This window comes from Oncorhynchus nerka, linkage group LG27 (genome assembly GCF_034236695.1).
Source record: "Oncorhynchus nerka isolate Pitt River linkage group LG27, Oner_Uvic_2.0, whole genome shotgun sequence".
Classification (NCBI taxonomy): Eukaryota; Metazoa; Chordata; class Actinopteri; order Salmoniformes; family Salmonidae; genus Oncorhynchus; species Oncorhynchus nerka.
The window spans coordinates 90,255,168-90,275,627 of NC_088422.1; the positions used below are offsets into that span (position 1 = coordinate 90,255,168).

The 20,460-nt window shown below is 43.9% G+C and overlaps 2 protein-coding genes and 1 long non-coding RNA gene across 3 annotated transcripts; 2 read left to right on the top strand and 1 right to left on the bottom strand.

Annotated features, from left to right (window-relative positions):
* Nucleotides 1-3,298: 3,298 nt before the first annotated feature.
* On the top strand, nt 3,299-10,601 carry eif3m (eukaryotic translation initiation factor 3, subunit M). The gene is made up of 11 exons (XM_065012281.1): nt 3,299-3,417; nt 4,259-4,391; nt 4,798-4,936; nt 5,150-5,273; nt 6,487-6,581; nt 7,055-7,138; nt 7,241-7,340; nt 7,514-7,595; nt 9,100-9,243; nt 9,598-9,658; nt 10,358-10,601. The coding sequence occupies exons 1-11, from the start codon at nt 3,376-3,378 to the stop codon at nt 10,479-10,481; spliced, it is 1,128 nt and encodes a 375-aa protein (XP_064868353.1). The 5' UTR covers nt 3,299-3,375; the 3' UTR covers nt 10,482-10,601.
* Nucleotides 10,052-16,268, bottom strand: LOC135565392 (uncharacterized). The gene is made up of 2 exons (XR_010461609.1): nt 15,668-16,268; nt 10,052-13,778 (listed from the first exon to the last, which is right to left on the bottom strand). It is a non-coding gene; the product is annotated as an uncharacterized LOC135565392 (long non-coding RNA).
* prrg4 (proline rich Gla (G-carboxyglutamic acid) 4 (transmembrane)) lies at nt 15,158-20,397 on the top strand. The gene is made up of 7 exons (XM_029643933.2): nt 15,158-15,616; nt 16,264-16,379; nt 16,495-16,658; nt 16,747-16,774; nt 17,188-17,329; nt 17,697-17,879; nt 18,786-20,397. Exons 2-7 carry the CDS (start codon nt 16,268-16,270, stop codon nt 18,811-18,813), a joined length of 657 nt encoding a protein of 218 aa, XP_029499793.1. The 5' UTR covers nt 15,158-15,616; nt 16,264-16,267; the 3' UTR covers nt 18,814-20,397.
* The last annotated feature ends 63 nt before the right edge of the window (nt 20,398-20,460 follow it).

The window sequence follows — 20,460 nt, forward strand, 5'->3', positions numbered from 1 at the left end:
TCTGTTACATACAGAGGATCATATCCAAACCTGGCGTTTTAATGCTTCTCCTAAAAAAGACAAACAATGTCTCGTATGCATCTGGAGCTTCAAAACCATAAAAAATACACGTTTATTCTGCAGTTGAAATACAACAGGCACTTGACAACAGTTGTTAATCACCTAATGAAATGCTCAGAGTTACACAAGCAAGCACACTTTTGGGAGTAGAAGCGGCCATAAATTCCTGGCTGTGACAGCCAACGAGGGCAAGGAGAGAGTGAGGGGGGAGCTTGGTGCTTGGTACCAGGCACTCTCAGGCTGATGAGTGTTACACATTGTACAGGGGCCATGGTGAAACACTCCACCGACCATTTACCCGTAGCTCCCTATTTAAGATCCTTATCCTACTAAACATAATAAAAATGAAGTCGGTTGGTCTAAACTTGGTCTAAACTATAACTGCAGTGGGGCAAAAAAGTATTTAGTCAGCCACCAATTGTGCAAGTTCTCCCACTTAAAAAGATGAGAGAGGCCTGTAATTTTCATCATAGGTACACTTCAACTATGACAGACAAAATGAGAAAAAAATCCAGAAAATCACATTGTAGGATTTTTTATGAATTTATTTGCAAATTATGGTGGAAAATAAGTATTTGGTCACCTACAAACAAGCAAGATTTCTGGCTCTCAGAGACCTGTAACTTCTTCTTTAAGAGGCTCCTCTGTCCTACACTCGTTACCTGTATCAATGGTGCCATTGACAGTATAAAAGTATATAAAAGACACCTGTCCACATCCTCAAACAGTCACACTCAAAACTCCACTATGGCCAAGACCAAAGAGCTGTCAAAGGACACCAGAAACAAAATTGTAGACCTGCACCAGGCTGGGAAGACTGAATCTGCAATAGGTAAGCAGCTTGGTTTGAAGAAATCAACTGTGGGAGCAATTATTAGGAAATGGAAGACATACAAGACCACTGATAATCTCCCTCGATCTGGGATTCCACGCAAGATCTCACCCCATGGAGTCAAAATGATCACAAGAACAGTGAGCAAAAATCCCAGAACCACACGGGGGGACATAGTGAGTGACCTGCAGAGAGCTGGGACCAAAGTAACAAAGCCTACCATCAGTAACACACTACGCCGCCAGGGACTCAAATCCTGCAGTGCCAGACGTGTCCTCCTGCTTAAGCCAGTACATGTCCAGGCCCGTCTGAAGTTTGCTAGAGAGCATTTGGATGATCCAGAAGAAGATTGGGAGAATGTCATATGGTCAGATGAAATCAAAATATAACTTTTTGGTAAAAACTCAACTCGTTGCATCGAAGGAGTGGCTTCGTAAGAAGCATTTCAAGGTCCTGGAGTGGCCTAGCCAGTCTCCAGATCTCAACCCCATAGAAAATCTTTGGAGGGAGTTGAAAGTCCGTGTTGCCCAGCAACAGCCCCAAAACATCACTGCTCTAGAGGAGATCTGCATGGAGGAATGGGCCAAAATACCAGCAACAGTGTGTGAAAACCTTGTGAAGACTTACAGAAAACGTTTGACCTCTGTCATTGCCAACAAAGGGTATATAACAAAGTATTGAGATAAACTTTTGTTATTGACCAAATACTTATTTTCCACCATAATTTGCAAATAAATTCATAAAAAATCCTACAATGTGATTTTCAGGATTTTTTTTCTCATTTTGTCTGTCATAGTTGAAGTGTACCTATGATGAAAATTACAGGCCTCTCTCATCTTTTAAGTGGGAGAACTTGCACAATTGGTGGCTGACTAAATACTTTTTTGCCCCACTGTATCTGACTGGCAGACTCTCCAGGAATTATGGTCTGGCCGCTCTCTCTCTCCATTTCATGATGTGAAATTTTCCTGTAATCAAACAGGAATGACTTGTTATAAGCAAACTGTGACCTATGTGCAGTTCATATCTCACTGCTATTAGATAAGTTAAAAAGCCATTTCTATGCCACGTCAAAGTGTCTCAAATGGGCAACATACGTAGACATGGATTATAGCAAACTGTTCTACATGTTATAGAGGAAACAGTACTGTATGGCTGAGTAAAGTTGAGACAGTTAACCCACCAAGACTTGGTATCCAAGGTCAGGATAGTATCCGTTTTATGAGACAGTGAAGAGGAAAGAAGAGAACACCATTGTTTGGGAGTGGAGGGTGCTTGGCTTTACTCTTAACGTGAAGATGTATGGCTTTACACCCCAATAGCTTGTAACCTGAGCCAGCTTTTAGGGGCAATTGTATCTTCAGTTACTCTTAAGCCCCCCCACCTCAATCACTCCAGGGGAAAGTGGCCTGCCTCTGCGGCTGACTAAATCACAGCATTCCACTTGATATACAGGCCCTGGTGCCATATCGCTGGGTCAGTGGGAGGGCTGTGTAAATGTGCTCCCCTCTGATGCTCACATTGTTTCCGGTGTCAACTCTGGGGAAAGTCATGGTGGTCCGAACAGAGAGGTAACTCAGCCAGATAACCTCCGTCCAAGGATCACCTCTACCACTGTAACTCTCAGCCAAGACATCCTGGGACTACCCCCCCAGATGATAGATTGATACCTGGATAAGAAGAGGAGAAAGGATGGCATGGACCATGGCAGTGGGTCTCGTTAACTTGTGACCCTGACCATACACTTTGAACCCAGTCTGTTCTTTTTGGAGCGCTCAAGCTGAGGTTATCCATTTCCAGATGGTGCATAAGTCATCTAGCAAAATAAACAGAATTATATGATTCCACTACCTGTTTCACACATTTAGTATCTCAGGAATCCTTATTGAAATCCTTCAATAAAAGTGTTTATCAACGAGATTGTAGGATGTTCTCAAAGAAACTGGGGCTTGGGGCTCCCGAGTGGCGCAGCGGTCTAAGGCACTGCATCTCAGTGCTAGAGGTGTCACTACAGACACCCTGGTTTGAATCCAGGCTGTATCACTCCGTGATTGGGAGTCCCATAGGGCGGTGCACAATTGGCCCAGCGTCATTTGGCCGGTGTAGGCCATCATTCTAAATAAGAATTTGTTCTTAACTGACTTGCCTAGTTAAATAAAGGTTACATTTAAAAATGTAACAAGTGGTGGGGGGAACAAAAACGAAATGGTAACATTGTATCATAATTACATAATCAAACACGAATAAAGATGACATCGTTTGACCATATGTTGTAAATGTAGAGGTTAGGTTACTTAAGCATTTTGTATGAAACAATATGAGAAAACGTCCAGTCCAGAGAAAACGTCCAGTCACTACGGTCACTTTAACAGGATGACCCGGAAGTGCATCATGTTTACCGGTCGTAAAGCGTTTTCTTTTCCGGTGGCCTCAGCGGTAGTGCGAGCGTGGATTTGATCTAGGCTCACTAAAATAATTATAAAATGAGTGTCCCAGCATTTATCGACATAACCGAAGAGGACCAGGTACGATTGAAGTGTTTTAGTAATAGTTTAAAAAAAAGAATGAGCACACTCATGTCGATATGTAACGTTACGACAAAGGGTGACATGCCAGATAACATTAGCATGCTACCGTTAGCCATATAATGAGTCAATGCCAATGACTATGATCAGTACACTAGCTAGTTAGCCTAGCTGTTTGTTAGCTAGTATGCTAACTTTACAGCTGGATACATTTTCACCCCCAGTTAAATGGATCTAGATCTCTTTGTAAACTTTAGCTATATCCCCGTGATTTGTGTTTACTTAATGCAACGTATTGCCAGCTGATGCATTTGTTTTACACGTAACTAGGAATGTACGTTAGGTAACTAGCTAACAGTTAGTTGCAGTCTACAACATCAACAATTTTTTCAATGTTTGCATCCATTGTAGCTAGCTAACTGGTTAGAATAGTTGACTAGCTTTGGATGAAGACACAAGCTAGTTGTAATGTATAGATTAACTGCCAGCTGTAAGGCTTGGAGAAGGAAAATACGTAATTGTGCAGCCTTAATCAAATGTACAATTGAAATATCTTTAGTGACAGCTGTTAAGTATTGCATGTTTTGTTATTGTACTAAGTGTCATCGCTGTTTAATCTGGGGTGTATTCATTAGTCTGATTCCGTTGAATTTTTTTTACAAAGGAAAACAAGTACTGTTTACTCAAGGAACCAAACAGAAGCAAATGGGAAAGGACCCAATAGAAACTGTAGTTTTCGTTGCAGAACGTTTTACGTTTGGTTTCACAGAGAAAATGTTTCGCAACGGAATCTGACTAATAAATACACCCCTGTTCTTTTATAACGTGTTGTTGTTGACAGGCCTCAGAGCTCAGGGCCTATATCAAAGCCAAAGGGGCAGAGATCTCAGAGGAAAACTCAGAAGGTGGTCTCCATGTGGACCTGGCTCAAATCATCGAGGCCTGTGACGTCTGCCTCAAGGACGACGATAAAGGTGAGTGACACCAGGGAAACGCTAACCTATAGCCAGTGGCACTTCTAAAGGACTGCTCACATTGGTGACGTATCCATGTAGAGAAGGCAAACATGCCCAAGGCATCTACAGATACACCTGTCTGCATGTCAGCACACACATGAACTGTAAACTGTCCTCTCTCACACTTGTCTTTCTGTCTGTCAGCCCCTCCCCCCCCTTGTCTTGTTCCCTTAATTCATCTGCTGTTTCTACCTCTGCTGTTTTCCTTTCCATCTCTCTACCCATCCTGTCCTTTTTGTTTATTCCTGGACCCCCACTTATGTTTGTTTTTATGTTTCCTCCTAAAAGTGGCTGGTATGAATGAGTTTTGAATGATGATGAATGGTGTCATTGTGATTGATAGTTGTCTCTCTCCTCTCTGTAGAAGTGGAGAGTGTGATGAACAGCATAGTGTCGCTGCTACTCATCCTGGAGACGGAGAAACAGGAGACCCTGATCGAGAGTCTGTGTGAGAAGCTGGTCAAGTCCCGAGAGGGAGAGAGGCCTTCCCTCAGGATGCAGCTGTAAGTCCACACACTCATCTATCTCTGTTCTCTACTAGTCTCCCTGACCGGTGAAGTCACTAGATGTCTGGAGCACCTGGACATAGTGAATGAAGTCAGCGACCCAAGATTTGGGTTTATTTATGCACTATGGAAGAAGTGGGACCCTTGTAAACACTAACCGTAAGCCATGTCTTAATGGTCAAGTTAACGTGTATGGTTTTGGTTGTGTAGGCTGAGTAACCTGTTCCATGGTATGGATGAGACAGCCCCAGTGAGGTACACAGTCTACTGCAGCCTCATCAAGGTAGCAACCACCTGCAACGCCATCGCTTTCATCCCCACGGACCTCGACCAGGTACGCTCACCGTGCACACTCGCCATATACTGTCACTCTCACCGTGCACACTCGCCATATACTGTCACTCTCACCGTGCACACTCGCCATATACTGTCACACTCACCGTGCACACTCACCATATACTGTCACTCTCACATGCACATTTGCCATATACTGTCACACTCACCGTGCACACTCGCCATAGACTGTCACTCTCACCGTGCACACTCGCCATATACTGTCACTCTCACCGTGCACACTCGCCATATACTGTCACACTCACCGTGCACACTCGCCATATACTGTCACTCTCACCGTGCACACTCGCCATATACTGTCACTCTCACCGTGCACACTCGCCATACACTGTCACTCTCACCGTGCACATTTGCCATATACTGTCACACTCACCGTGCACACTCACCATACACTGTCACACTCACCGTGCACACTCGCTATATACTGTCACACTCACCGTGCACACTCGCCATACACTGTCACACTCACCGTGCACACTCGCCATACACTGTCACACTCGCCATACACTGTCACACTCACCGTGCACACTCGCCATATACTGTCACACTCACCGTGCACACTCGCCATATACTGTCACACTCACCGTGCACACTCGCCATATACTGTCACACTCACCGTGCACACTCGCCATATACTGTCACACTCACCTTGCACACTCGCCATACACTGTCACACTCACCTTGCACACTCGCCATACACAGTCACACTCACCTTGCACACTCGCCATACACAGTCAAACTCACCGTGCACACTCGCCATACACAGTCACACTCACCTTGCACACTAGCCATATACTGTCACACTCACCTTGCACACTCGCCATACACTGTCACTCTCACCGATGTGCACACTCACCGATGTGCACACTCACCGATGTGCACACTCGCCATATACTGTCACTCACCTTGCACACTCGCCATACACTGTCACACTCACCTTGCACACTCGCCATACACTGTCACACTCACCGATGTGCACACTCACCGATGTGCACACTCACCTTGCACACTCGCCATATACTGTCACACTCACCTTGCACACTCGCCATATACTGTCACTCTCACCGATGTGCTCATCCAATCCGCTCAGACCACACTTTACCAGTCACATGTAAGGGCTCTGCAGGAACAAGACATTGTAGAGGAAGGATGATTGATGTTTCCATGGCTCTGCTTGTGTGTTTGTGGTTCAGGTGCGTAAGTGGATCACAGACTGGAACCTGAACACAGAGAAGAAACACACACTGCTAAGGCTGGTGTACGAGGCCCTGGTCGAATGTAAGAAGAGGTAACTAACTACACACAGCCTTGTGGTGTCATCAACACAGTCTGGTGCCTGGTGGTGTCTTCGGCACAGTCTGGTGCCTGGTGGTGTCTTCGGCACAGTCTGGTGCCTGGTGGTGTCTTCGGCACAGTCTGGTGCCTGGTGGTGTCTTCGGCACAGTCTGGTGCCTGGTGGTGTCTTCGGCACAGTCTGGTGCCTGGTGGTGTCTTCGGCACAGTCTGGTGCCTGGTGGTGTCTTCGGCACAGTCTGGTGCCTGGTGGTGTCTTCGACACAGTCTGGTGCCTGGTGGTGTCTTCGGCACAGTCTGGTGCCTGGTGGTGTCTTCGGCACATTCACTCTCTGTTATGATTGTTTATTTTCCATATTTTTCTAAAAGTAATTCCTCAGTACAATGGGATATGTGTTGTGTATCTGCAATGTTTGTATTTTTCTTGAGCTGGTTCTTGTGTCACTGAGTGTGTGTGTTCCTCTGCAGCGAGGCTGCAGCTAAGGTGATGGTGGAGCTGCTGGGGAGTTACACAGAGGACAATGCCTCACAAGCACGCGTTGATGCCCACAGGTACATACATACACACCTCTATCCTACCATCATAACTACAAGATCTGACACGTGACTGGCTGTCTTTGCTGTCACTCACCCCTCTCTGGTTCCTCCCCGCAGATGCATTGTACGAGCCCTGAAAGACCCCAACACCTTCCTGTTGGACCACCTCCTGGCCCTCAAACCTGTCCGCTTCCTAGAGGGAGAACTCCTCCACGACGTGAGTACTGAAGCCCAGCTCAGGGAACAGCTCATCCTGCTGTTAACAAGGCCGTGACATTTGAACTCTGAGGATTTAATAGGTTCATATGAATCCATTCATAACAATGATGCTACATTATTACCTGATTGTTTTAACAGTGACTTCTCTCGCTCTCTCTCCTTCATTCACAGCTCCTAACCATCTTTGTGAGTGCAAAGCTAGCTGCCTACGTGAAGTTTTACCAGAGCAACAAAGACTTCATCGATTCCCTCGGTGAGTGATCAAGACTCAATGGGGCTACCTCGCGGCTAGTGACCTGACTGCAGAGATCAAATCCCCCGCGGGGGGGGGGGCACACACACCCTGCCTAGCCTAAATCGCTGACCTCTGTGGATACAGGGTTGGAATGTGTGTGTCAGCAGTGTCTCTGTCCACACACACACACACTGCTGAGAACGTAGTTGTCCAATTAACATGGTTGGTCCTCCCACATAAGTCAGGTGGTATTGGCTCTCACTGCAGACATGGTGGTGTTTGTGTTAATATGCCTAGTCACTGTAGTTCCACACTGCTGGGCACAGAGGCAATTAGCCAAGGGACCCTCCCTGAGTCAAGTGGAATTGAGTGTGCTTGTGTGTTCATCACAAAACGATTACCTCTTGGAGTTTCCCTCCAAGGTCGCCCTGAGAGTTTGAACCGTAGTCAGTTACATTCTTCATCACCCAGCCAACTGACAATTAATGTGCATTCAGTAATTATAGTTAATGATCTCATGATTAATGGTACCTAAGAGTTGGTGACCTGTCATTGATTGATATCTATTTCATTGTCATGTCCTGTTATTACTGCGTTTTAATAACTCTTCCTGTCCCCAGGTGTCAACCATGATGTTAGTCCTGTCCCCAGGTGTCAACCATGATGTTAGTCCTGTCCCCAGGTGTCAACCATGATGTTAGTCCTGTCCCCAGGTGTCAACCATGATGTTAGTCCTGTCCCCAGGTGTCAACCATGATGTTAGTCCGGTCCCCAGGTGTCAACCATGATGTTAGTCCTGTGTTTTATTGACTGTCTTCCTGTCCCCAGGTCTCAACCATGATGTTAGTCCTGTGTTTTATTGACTGTCTTCCTGTCCCCAGGTCTCAACCATGATGTTAGTCCTGTCCCCAGGTCTCAACCATGATGTTAGTCCTGTGTTTTATTGACTGTCTTCCTGTCCCCAGGTGTCAACCACGATGTTAGTCCTGTCCCCAGGTCTCAACCATGATGTTAGTCCTGTGTTTTATTGACTGTCTTCCTGTCCCCAGGTCTCAACCATGATGTTAGTCCTGTGTTTTATTGACTGTCTTCCTGTCCCCAGGTCTCAACCATGATGTTAGTCCTGTGTTTTATTGACGGTCTTCCTGTCCCCAGGTCTCAACCATGATGTTAGTCCTGTGTTTTATTGACTGTCTTCCTGTCCCCAGGTGTCAACCATGATGTTAGTCCTGTGTTTTATTGACTGTCTTCCTGTCCCCAGGTCTCAACCATGATGTTAGTCCTGTCCCCAGGTGTCAACCACGATGTTAGTCCTGTCCCCAGGTGTCAACCACGATGTTAGTCCTGTCCCCAGGTGTCAACCACGATGTTAGTCCTGTCCCCAGGTCTCAACCATGATGTTAGTCCTGTGTTTTATTGACTGTCTTCCTGTCCCCAGGTCTCAACCATGATGTTAGTCCTGTCCCCAGGTCTCAACCATGATGTTAGTCCTGTGTTTTATTGACGGTCTTCCTGTCCCCAGGTCTCAACCATGAGCAGAACATGGCTAAGATGTGTCTGCTGACGTTCATGGGCATGGCGGTGGAGTTTAAAGAGATCTCCTTTGACACCATGCAGCAGGAGCTGCAGTTAGAAGAAGACCAAGTAGAAGCCTTCGTCATCGACGGTACCAACACCGCCTCAAATCCAATCTGACCCACACACTCTCTCTCTAATAATACTATACTCCCCTCTGACAACGCTGGGATTCCCCCTCAATGCAACAGTCCACCTAACATCTATAAACACAAAAAGTTCAAACGGTCATAACAGGATGTTGTCTGTAGATGTATTTTTTTTTACAAATTGAGGAACCAAACTGTCATAGCAGCAGACATGTAGGAGTTAGTATCCTTATTGTTACTGTGATGTTGGTCGCCCTCTCAGAAGTCTGTAATGTGTTTGAGGGTTGCCTTGACACACGGATACTCCCTCTTGTCTGCCGCCCACCTCAATGTCTTCCTGTCTCTTTTGTCTGTAGCCGTTCGGACTAAGATGGTGTACTGCAAGATTGACCAGACACAGCGAAAGGTTATCGTGAGGTAAGCCAAAATAAGAATATTTTAAGAACGTGCTATTCTAATCAAGTGTATTCTGCGATGTCAGCGGCTGCGTTTGGCAGGCTAAAGCTGTGTCGTATTACGGCACAATGTAGCGAAACATTTTGCAACAGAAAAACTGGAAACTGGTGTTGTAGTAGTCCCTCCCCTTTTTCAGTCCTTTTTCTTCCGTTTGGTGCCTAATGAATATGACCCTGTAATAGACACTCTTTACTGTGTAGCAATCAGCTCAAGGTTTCTGACAACTGTTCTTCAGAGCTCCCCACTATAAAACCATAGAGTTGGTCTTTGTTCTTGTGTTGCTGTACAGAAATACTTATTTTCACCTTCGGAGGCTTTTTTTTGCCAGTTGAGTATAAATGCTATTTTTGATGGGTTTCCGCAAAGGAAATCTAGACATCTATTTTTATTCTGTGCTACATAGTAGGTTCCCTTTGACTCTGATCTGATTGGTGCTTACGGTTGTGGTATGTTCTATGCATACCTATTAATCATAGGGTTTGGTTGTGTGTATGACAAGGAAAATGTCTTCCCTCTAGGTACTTCAGACGTATTAGGCACTACACTGTCAGAGGGAGACTCAAAGCTCTTAAGATTTCCAATGATACCTTTCAGGGTTGCCAGGTATGGCATTATGCTCCCCTTTCCCTAACCAGGTGTCTTCATCTCTGCCCCCATCAGCCACAGCACACACCGCACCTTCGGCAAGCAGCAGTGGCAGCAGCTCTACGACAGTCTCAGCTCCTGGAAGGGCAATTTGGCAACTGTGAAGACCAGCCTCCAGACCCTGTCCCCCTCTGCCTAATATCTCTCTCTCCAAAACACTCTTTAAAAAAACTTCCCCCTTTCCTTTGTTAAACTCCCTTGGTTGAATCTTCAGTCACCATTTTTATATTCACCCAATAAAAGACTAGTTGAGATCTTCCATGGTTGTTTTGCTTGTCTTAATACCAGATGTGAATCATGTCTGGCTGTTTACAGGGGCAAGTGGTAGTGCAGAAGGTTCAGCATCACATGTGAACATCAGCAGTGACTGTGTTCCCCAGAGAAGCTGCTGTCTGTTGTGTTAATGGTTGCTCTTCACCTGGCGACCCGGAGCATCTGGCTCTAGTTAGACCCAGAGTGGCCATGTGAGATGGGGGGTGACGGGGCCTGTTACTGAGGGTGACAAATGGGTCACCTGATTAAGAACTTTATAGATCCTACTCTTATCAGTGCTATCTGACTAACCTGACTCCTCAGCTGAGGTCAGAGCAGTGTTACTTTCAGCACTAGGTTTTTAGACTTTGGGTGAGGTGTTGGGAAACTGATCTAGTGTCAGTTTGATGTTGTTACACAGGTTAGGAATACCGTGTCCTATCTCAATGGTCTCCCACCTCTAATACAAAGCAGTTTTATGATTTCACTCCAGATGAAACATTTACTGTAATATTTATGGTATGACTGGTCTTCTCTTTATCTGTGCCACTTCCACAGAAGACTAGCGACTGGCATTGACCACATTCCTTGCATTAGCCTGGTCCATCTTATTTCATGCAAAATGTCAACAGGAAACATTAAAACACTTCAACAGCCCTGGACACTGTTGGACAATTCTGAATGATAAAAGAGAAAATGTTCACAAAATACACTAATGAGCTGACCAGAATGGAATTCCACTCCCTCCTAATGCTGTAAGAAGACAAATGATTGGCTGTTACACTGGTGTGTTAGAATGTGATCTCTAGCAGCATTCCAGAGCATTATGTTCTGAACTGTGCTGGTGTATGTGTTGGATCAGGCATTAGATATGAAAGGGTTCTCTCAGTTCTCTCCCTCAGGGACTGATGAAATGTAGTTGATGAAGCACAGAAGTTGTGTCAAATCAACTTCTTGCTAAAACACCACTGCTGTCATACTTTTGACGACAAATTGCAAGACAACGTCCTTTTACATTGTAATGGACTTTTTCCAAAAAGATTTTGCATCACTGCACAGTTAATTTAGACAGCAGAAATACAGCGGTGGTTTGTCAGGCAAAACAAAGTCTACTTTGAAGAGACATGAGGAAGGGAGCAACACCATTGTTTGCCAGTCTACTGGGCAGAGCCCAAACCAAACAGAAAGCTGTGTATTAATGGTGATGTCACAGCTCTGGCCCAGCAGCGTCTGCAGAAGCTCAAGGCTCACTCCTATCCCAGAGTCCTCTGGGAGAAGCATCCCCTGGTCTTTTCAGAGGGAGTAAATCACACAACACTCATCATGGTCACCACCAGCAAGGTGGGGTACGGAGAAAGCAGGTTTAGACTAATGTAGTGAGACAGTTAGGTTTACTGAACACTGTGGAAGTCCCCATTAACCTGCCCCACATCTCTCTCTGTACAAGTATTTCTCCATCTGTCTCTATCTCTCCTGCTCTACCCCCATATCCCTCTCTTTCTCTCCCTCTCGGCTTTAAGTGTGTATGTACTGACATGTTTGTGTATCTGATTAATGAACATACACATACTACATGTAACTTGTAAAGCCTTTTGTCTGTAATGTATTTGTCATTATATGTCGAACCCCAGTAAGACTAGTTGTTACTGATGAGGATCCTTATCAAATAAAACATATCTCAAATCTCTCGCCCTCTGTTTCCCTCTCTCTTTCTCTCTCTCTGTTCCCCTCTCTCTTTCTCTCTCTCTGTTCCCCTCTCTTTCGCTCTCTCTGTTCCCCTCTCTTTCTCTCTCTGTTCCCCTCTCTTTCTCTCTCTCTGTTTCCCTCTTTCTCTCTCTCTCTGTTTCCCTCTCTTTCTCGCTCTGTTTCCCTCTCTCTCTGTTTCCCTCTCTTTCTCTCTCTGTTTCCCTCTCTTTCTCTCTCTCTGTTCCCCTCTCTTTCGCTCTCTCTGTTCCCCTCTCTTTCTCTCTCTGTTCCCTCTCTCTTTCTCTCTCTCTGTTTCCCTCTTTCTCCAGTAAGACTAGTTGTTACTGATGAGGATCCTTATCAAATAAAACACATCTCAAATCTCTCTCCCTCTGTTTCCCTCTCTTTCTCTCTCTCTGTTTCCCTCTCTCTTTCTCTCTCTCTGTTCCCCTCTCTCGCTCTCTCTGTTCCCCTCTCTTTCTCTCTCTGTTCCCCTCTCTTTCTCGCTCTCTGTTTCCCTCTCTCTCTCTCTTTGTTTCCCTCTTTCTCTCTCTCTGTTTCCCTCTTTCTCTCTCTGTTCCCCTCTCTTTCTCTCCCACTCTCTCCTAATCTCTGTTTCCCTTTCTCTCTCCTAATCCCTGTTTCCCTTTCTCTCTCCTAATCTCTGTTTCCCTTTCTCTCTCCTAAATACCTGTTTCCCTTTCTCCTAATCTCTGTTTCCCTTTCTCTCTCCTAATTCCTGTTTCCCTTTCTCTCTCTCTCTCTCCTAAATCCTGTTTCCCTTTCTCTCTCTCTCTCTCCTAAACCCTGTTTCCCTTTCTCTCTCTCTCTCTCTCCTAAATCCTGTTTCCCTTTATCTCTCTCTCTCTCTCTCTAAACCCTGTTTCCCTTTCTCTCTCTCTCTCTCTCCTAAACCCTGTTTCCCTTTCTCTCTCTCTCTCTCTCTCTCCTAAACCCTGTTTCCTTTCTCTCTCTCTCTCTCTCTCCTAAACCCTGTTTCCCTTTCTCTCTCTCTCTTAAACCCTGTTTCCCTTTCTCTCTCTCTCCTAATACCTGTTTCCCTTTCTCTCTCCCTCTCTCTCCTAATCTGTTCCCCTCTCTCTTTCTCTCACTCTCATCTGTTTCCCTTTCTCTCCCAATCTCTGTTTCCCTTTCTCTCTCTCATTTCCCCTCTCTTTCTCTCCCTCTCTCTCTCTTTCTCAATTCCCCTCTCTTTCTCTCCCTCTATTTCTCCCAATCGTTGTTTCCCTTTCTCTCCCCCTCTCCCTCTCTCTTTCTTGAAATCTGTTTCTCTATCTTCTCTCACATTGTTTTTCTCTCGTCCTTTCTCCCCTCTCACTAATTTGTCTCTCGGGTCCTAAGTTACTGCTTCATGGATGGTGTGTCATGTGAGATCTCCCAGCTGTAACTTTCACGTCATTCTCCAGTTGGTTTATCTGCTTTCATGACCCGTCTTATCATGGTTGGAAGCTGGTAGTTAGTTCCACGCAGTTCAGTGCTGAAAAGCAAAAGCAAAACAGTTTTAAGGTGAATTTGATCTCCCCTGTGTAATGTGAAATGCGTGTACTCCACTAAATATGAACAGTATGCATATGGACAGCAGTGCCTTTTAGAATGTTATCCAGTTCATTATGCCTTAAAGACTATGGATGTGTGTAAGAAGACAGACTCTCAACAGATCATGCTGACTTGGAATTCTCCCACCGCTGAGAATATGATCCCTTTTCCAGAGCAGGGTGCTCAATCATCACAGCCTTGCCTCAGAGTGCATGTTTAAAGCCTTTCTGTAATATCATCTAGCGTCAGACACTAGATAAGTCAGGAATTTCCCTTTTGCATCAGCCTTTCATTCTGTGTATGAACATTCCTTATAGCAAATCTAAAGCTGTGACAGTGTCCAGACACACAGCAGAGCACAGGACAAGACATCCTATTAACTTTCAATTAGCACCATCTCTCTCTTTATGTATGTCTCTCTCTCCATATCACTACTTTCCATAAATAGTGGCCTTGCACCCATGATGGAGATAACCCTATTTAGACAGAGTGCACAAACACAAGTGTAAGGACACTGACAGGGGTGTTGACCTGGCTGGAGCAGGCTATTTGCTCCGATTATAATACGAACACGTTACAAGCGTGTCTTGGGGGTTTGTGATACGTTTGTAGCGAGTCTTGGGGGTTGCTGTTGTAACAGGGATATTTTATGACAGAGTGTGGCACAAGGAAGGTTGTCTTATCGAGAACACACACCTCTGCTCTTCTGTGTGCTGAGAGGAGCATGAACCTGTGGGTTTTAACCTGGCTAATTTATACACTCATATTGAAAGGGCACAGGCAGCATTGTGGATACCACAAAGAGCACTCTGGATAAAATGCTTAGCCATTTGGGGTGAAATATTACATGCACAGGTTTTTTTTCCCCATTAAGAGGTCGTTAAACTCGGCTATCCTAGTCAATCCCAGTAAGTCTCAGGGATAAAGGTCAATTTGCTGAGACAGGTCGCGAGGCAGACACATTAAGAATCCAGGCCATGACGTCATGGTCGCAAAAGGAAATGTGCGTCACTTGAACAGGTCTTGTGGAAAACTGGGACACATCCGTTAGATTCAGAGAGGACATGTTTCCCTTTCTTCAACGTGTAATACAATGTTTAGTACAATATATGCCTCTGGCCTCTCTTAGATATGGACTTGTGTTTTCTTTTAAATAAATATTACAACAAAGGTAAATTGAGAGTGGAAACCAAGCCTTACAGTAGAATGTGATTTCATGTTTTGGTGTGACATTACATGGTATTTTTTTTAGCCACAATGACATCCATTAGTTCCCACACTTCCCTGATTGTGACGTGCCTGTTTCGACAGTGGAGCTTGAGTAGGCATATCCCTTTCAATTAATAATATGTCTGTTCGTTTGTTCTAAGCTAAATGTAAAGTAGACGTTTTTAAAGGCTCTGGGAAGTCTACTACTCTACTTGATTCACTCCTGTGCCGATTCTCTCTTGTTTAGTGGTTTCAAGTGCCACCTTGTGTTTTTACTGAACTGTAGATCAGTGTATCCAGGTGAAAAGCTTGATTAGTCAGGTCTGTACAGGTAGGTAACTACTACAGAACAGGAGGTGAGCTCACAGTTCTTGGGAGTAAAAGAAAACTAAAAAAAATGTGTTGCGAGTAAACAGAAACCTCGCGCTTCCTGGAATATTCTACTAGTATTGATTTAACGAATTATAATATTTTGTAATGCGGTGTTGTTGATTATTGACGATACGTGTTCTGAGTGTTTTTATAAGGAAATATAACATCAAACACAGCTGTTATCGGCGAACGTTCAAGGTAGGTGGTTTCATTTCAGTTTCACCTGTCAACAATCAATGTCATTCATACCTGCTCAGTAACTTCATTTCGTGCAGTAGCCTGTTTTCTTCCACTCTTCTTGGATTTGACACGTTTTAAAGTGAAAGGTGCACTATGTAGAAATTGCTCTGCCATTTCCTTGTTGCTAAAATTCTAATAGTTCGCCAAGTATAGTGTGGAGAATCATTGTATCATCTAAACCGCTGTGAAATATCATTTACATAACCAAAAATATTGTGTTTGAAGCTGCTGTACGAAACCTAAAGTAAAATAGTTTAAAAAACGACATTTTTAAGAACAGGAAGCATATAAATAAAGCACATAGAACAGATCTACCGCTTATTAGACTTGCTTTCAATGAGAATTACAGATCTACAATTCATACTTTATTTACGAATTTGGTCGGGTCACCCAAAAAGTGACGTTTCAGTGTGAACAATTTAAGGTGTAAAATTAAAACTCACGTTTTTAAGGAAAGAATTGCTAAGCAATCAACAGAAACTGTATAGGCTTCTGAACAGCTTTCTGGTGAAAACTGGGTGTGTCTTGTTGTCAGTAACTTGTGAAATGCAAGTTGTAACTTCTTATCTAATCTCTATGACCAATGCTCAAATCATTATCCGCAGGTGAATGGCGATGCTTTTGCATTTATTCATACTGTATCAACTGCTTCCCTGTGGAAACTTTGCTTGTATGAGAAAGTTATTACACACCACAGGGACAGAGGACCAGTCAAAAGAAGGTGAGACATGAGTTTCCAAACATCTTCAAATAAAATGTTGTTATATTCCTAAATTATGGTATTAAAGTATTGTGTTTGCATAATTTTGTTCCACTCATGTGATTGAGTCCCCTAGTTTTCATGCAAGAGGAGCAGGCAAATGCATTCTTAGGACGCCATCTATTGGCCAACCGATTTGACTTTGAGCTCTTCACTCCTGGGAATTTGGAGAGGGAGTGCTTTGAAGAAGTCTGCAGCTACGAGGAAGCACGAGAGGTCTTTGAAAATGTCCCTCAGACTGTAAGTGATGCTGAGATGGTGTTCAGGCAGAATTTGTGTGGTAGGCCCAGTCTCATGAACCTGATGTTGTCTTTATGTAACTTCGCAGGATGACTTCTGGAAAAAGTACACCGAGGGTAAGAGAAGTATGGCTAAGTATATCTACATGTATGTCGCAGGTCAACTATATTTTCCATTGTACTACTACTAATCGCACAGACTTCTAACTACACTGATGGGTACAGGGTGGCGGAAGACACCCTCAATCAGGAGGACGAAATGCAAAACCTAATACAGCCTATAGCCCAGCGGTTCAACTCAGGCCCTTAAGTTCTGCAGTCCAGTTTATTTTCTCCTTGACAAGTTTATTAGTCCATAAATGTTACAGGATGGCTGGAGAGAAACCTGGTTTCTCTGGTAGAAATAAGTCTAGTTAAAAAAGCACCATACACTGTGACTCGTTAGGAGAGTTAGCAGCATATTTAGGAATCTTGCAGTGTGTCATACATGCAAAAATATTTCAGTTGGTTGGTTTTGTGTGATCCCACAGGTGACGACACGCGGCCATCGCGGCTGGATGTGACTGCCCTGCTCGTGGGTCTGATTGTGGCAGGGGTGGCCATCGTCATCTTCGGCCTGTTGGTCTGGTACTTCTGCAAGGGGAGTTGTAAGGATAACCTCTCACGTGCAGGGTGAGTTAGATGAGGGGCATTATGTTGACTGAATGACAGTGGTCACTGGATCAATAGTTTGATTAAGATCAAATGTTATTTGTCACATGCATCGAATAGAACAGGTGTAGACTTTATTTATGCTTACTTACAAGGCCTTAACCAACCATGCAGTTTTAAGAAAAATAAGGGTTGAGGAAAATATTTGCTAAATAAACTAAAGTAAAAAAAAATAAAAAAATAATGAGGCTATATATAGGCGGGTCAATGTGCAGTGTTACAGGTTAGTCGAGGTAATTGAGGTAATATGTAGATAGGGGTAAAGTGTGTGTGTATACACACACATTCTTCAAAGGGATACTGCATCATTCCTGACTGTCTCTTCCAGCTCTGTTAGGGTGCGTCCAAGGCGCAGTAATGCCTCGCTGATCATGCGGAGACTGGATGAGGTCTCTCTGCAGCCTGTGCTCCTGCCCCCGCCGGAGGAGATTGACCCCCCAGGCCTGCCCTCCTATGAGGACGCCATCGGCAAATCCGGAACGCACGACGCCCCACCTCCTCCTTACCCTGGGTATGCATGCTCATGTACACACACACACACATGATTGTGCCAGTTGCTGCAGAGGAGGTCAAAGGGGAGTTTAAAAAATAAATAATTATTTTACCTTTATTTAACCAGGTAGGCTAGTTGAGAACAAGTTCTCATTTACAACTGCGACCTGGCCAAGATAAAGGAAAGCAGTGTGACACAAACAACAACAGAGTTACACATAGAATAAACAAACGCACAGTCAATAACACAATAGAAAAAATCTATATACAGTGTGTGCAAATGAGGTAAGGCAATAAACAGGCCGTAGTGGCGAAGTAATGACATTTTAGCAATTAAACACTGGAGTGATAGATGTGCAGAAGATGAATGTGCAAGTTGAGATACTGGGGTGCAAAGATAAAAAACAATATGGGGAGGAGGTAGTTGGATGGGCCATTTACAGATGGGCTATGTACAGGTGCAGTGATCTGTGAGCTGCTCTGACAGCTGATGCTTAAGAGTGAGTGTTTCCGCCGTAAAATGGCTACCTAGTTAGCTGTGCGGGCTACTAGTGTTCAATCGGTGACGTCACTCGCTCTGCGACCTTGAGCTGGTTGTTTCCTTTGCTCTGCAAGGGCCACTGCTTTTGTTGAGTGACAGGTAATGATGCTTTGTGGGTAACAGTTATCAATGGGTTCAGTGTCCTCCCTGGTTCGAGCCCAGGTTGTGGGAAGGAGATTGACGCAACCAACACTGTTACACATACCCCCAAAACTTGCTCTACCTATCTGAATTGAATTATAACTACAAAAATGTTCATACGTTAAAATATTTTTCAAAACACTTTTTTGTACAATTTTATTTTGGTTTATAGACAGTAGGGATCTTTCTAACCTTGCCTTGTTAGGTGAACAACATGTTTACTTTGTTGTTTCTTTCCCACAGGTCGCAACCTGGAAGTATTCGACGATAGCACCTTTGACCTCGCTGGATGAATGTCTCCATATTGAGCATCATCAAATGCTACTAAAGAGGTTTAGATCTATTTACTTTACATGGTTGTTCTCCCCCGTGCATGTTCAACATGTGATTTTATTGGATTGTAATACCTTGTGATAATTGTAGATCTGTGTGACTGATTACCTCTTTACCTCTTCCATTACCTGCAATTCGCAATGTTTAGCATATTTATCTATTTGTACAAATGTTTAGCAATTCTTCTGCATGTGCCAAAGTTGATTTATTCCTCATCACTGTATTCCTCACTTTTGAGTTGGACCTGCTTTAACCCATAACAACTAGTGAGGTAATAGTTGACATGATACATCTTAGTTTAACTGTAACCTGTCAACCTCTCTGCTTTTATGAATGGAAAATGAAGCATGAGAAACCGTATTGAGTATATAACAGTGTCGGCTGCTGAGGGGAGGACGGATCATAATAATAGCTGGAACGGCGTGAATGGAATGGCATCAAGCACAGGGAAACCATGGAAACCATGTTTAATACCATTCCACTGACTCCACTCCAGCCATTACCACGAGCCCATCCGCCCCAGTTAAGGTGCCACCAACCTGTGGTGTACACACAAGTCTGCCTGCTACTGTAACCTGTTGGTTAATGACACAATATGAGCATGGTGTTAGGACAGACTGAGAGAATTGACACTATCACTTTCTCTGAATCATATTAGATGTACAGTGGCTTCTAAAAGTATTGGGACAGTGACAATTTTTTTTTGTGAGAAAGTTAGATGCACAAATATCATCATAGTCGTATCATTTCAAAACCAAAGTACACAGACAGAATGTGTCACTGTTCCAATACTTTTGGCGCTCACTGTATGTGTTGTAACTGCTCAAGTAGACTGTGTGAGTTTGATGACATCACACTCAGTGCTTGACTTGGATTGAAATACTATACGTGCCGGTACTCATTTACCTGTACTGTTGTTTATATAATTTATATTATATATATTTTATATATATATGTATGTCTGTGCAGGAACACTGCAATACTTTTGAGCTAATATTCTATAGGCGGTGCAGAAACTGAAGCAGTAGAACATTGTTGGTGCCGGTACTCAGTTCCGGTGAGCTCCTGCCCACGTCAAGCACGGATCACACGCTATTATGAGTGTCCCAGGAAGTCTTTGCTCTTTTCTGAAGCTCCAGTCATTAATGAAGAAGAAACCTATCCATGATATTTAATGAAGTGCCTGTTAAATTGTCATAACAGGGTGCACTTTTTTTAGGGTTTTACAACCACAGGTTGGGATAATTATGTTTTTATTTCTGGACACTGTTGAGTAGTGGGCTGTTTCTTTACCCATTCATTTGTAAAATAGGATACTGAATTAATACTGCTCACATCTGAGCATGACTTCTGTAAGGATTAGGAGGTATAGTGACACATAGATCTATGAATGATGTCAATGGTGAGGTTGACATCATGGGACAATGTGCTGGTGATGCTTGGTTTGACTGATTGTGTACTTTAAGTCTATGAAACATGTTAACTATCAGAGGATCATTTCATAAATTGACATTTTAATGATTGTCTTGTCTCTGAAGAATGTTTGAATGGTGAAGTGTTAATGTTTACAGCAAAACCAAAAGCT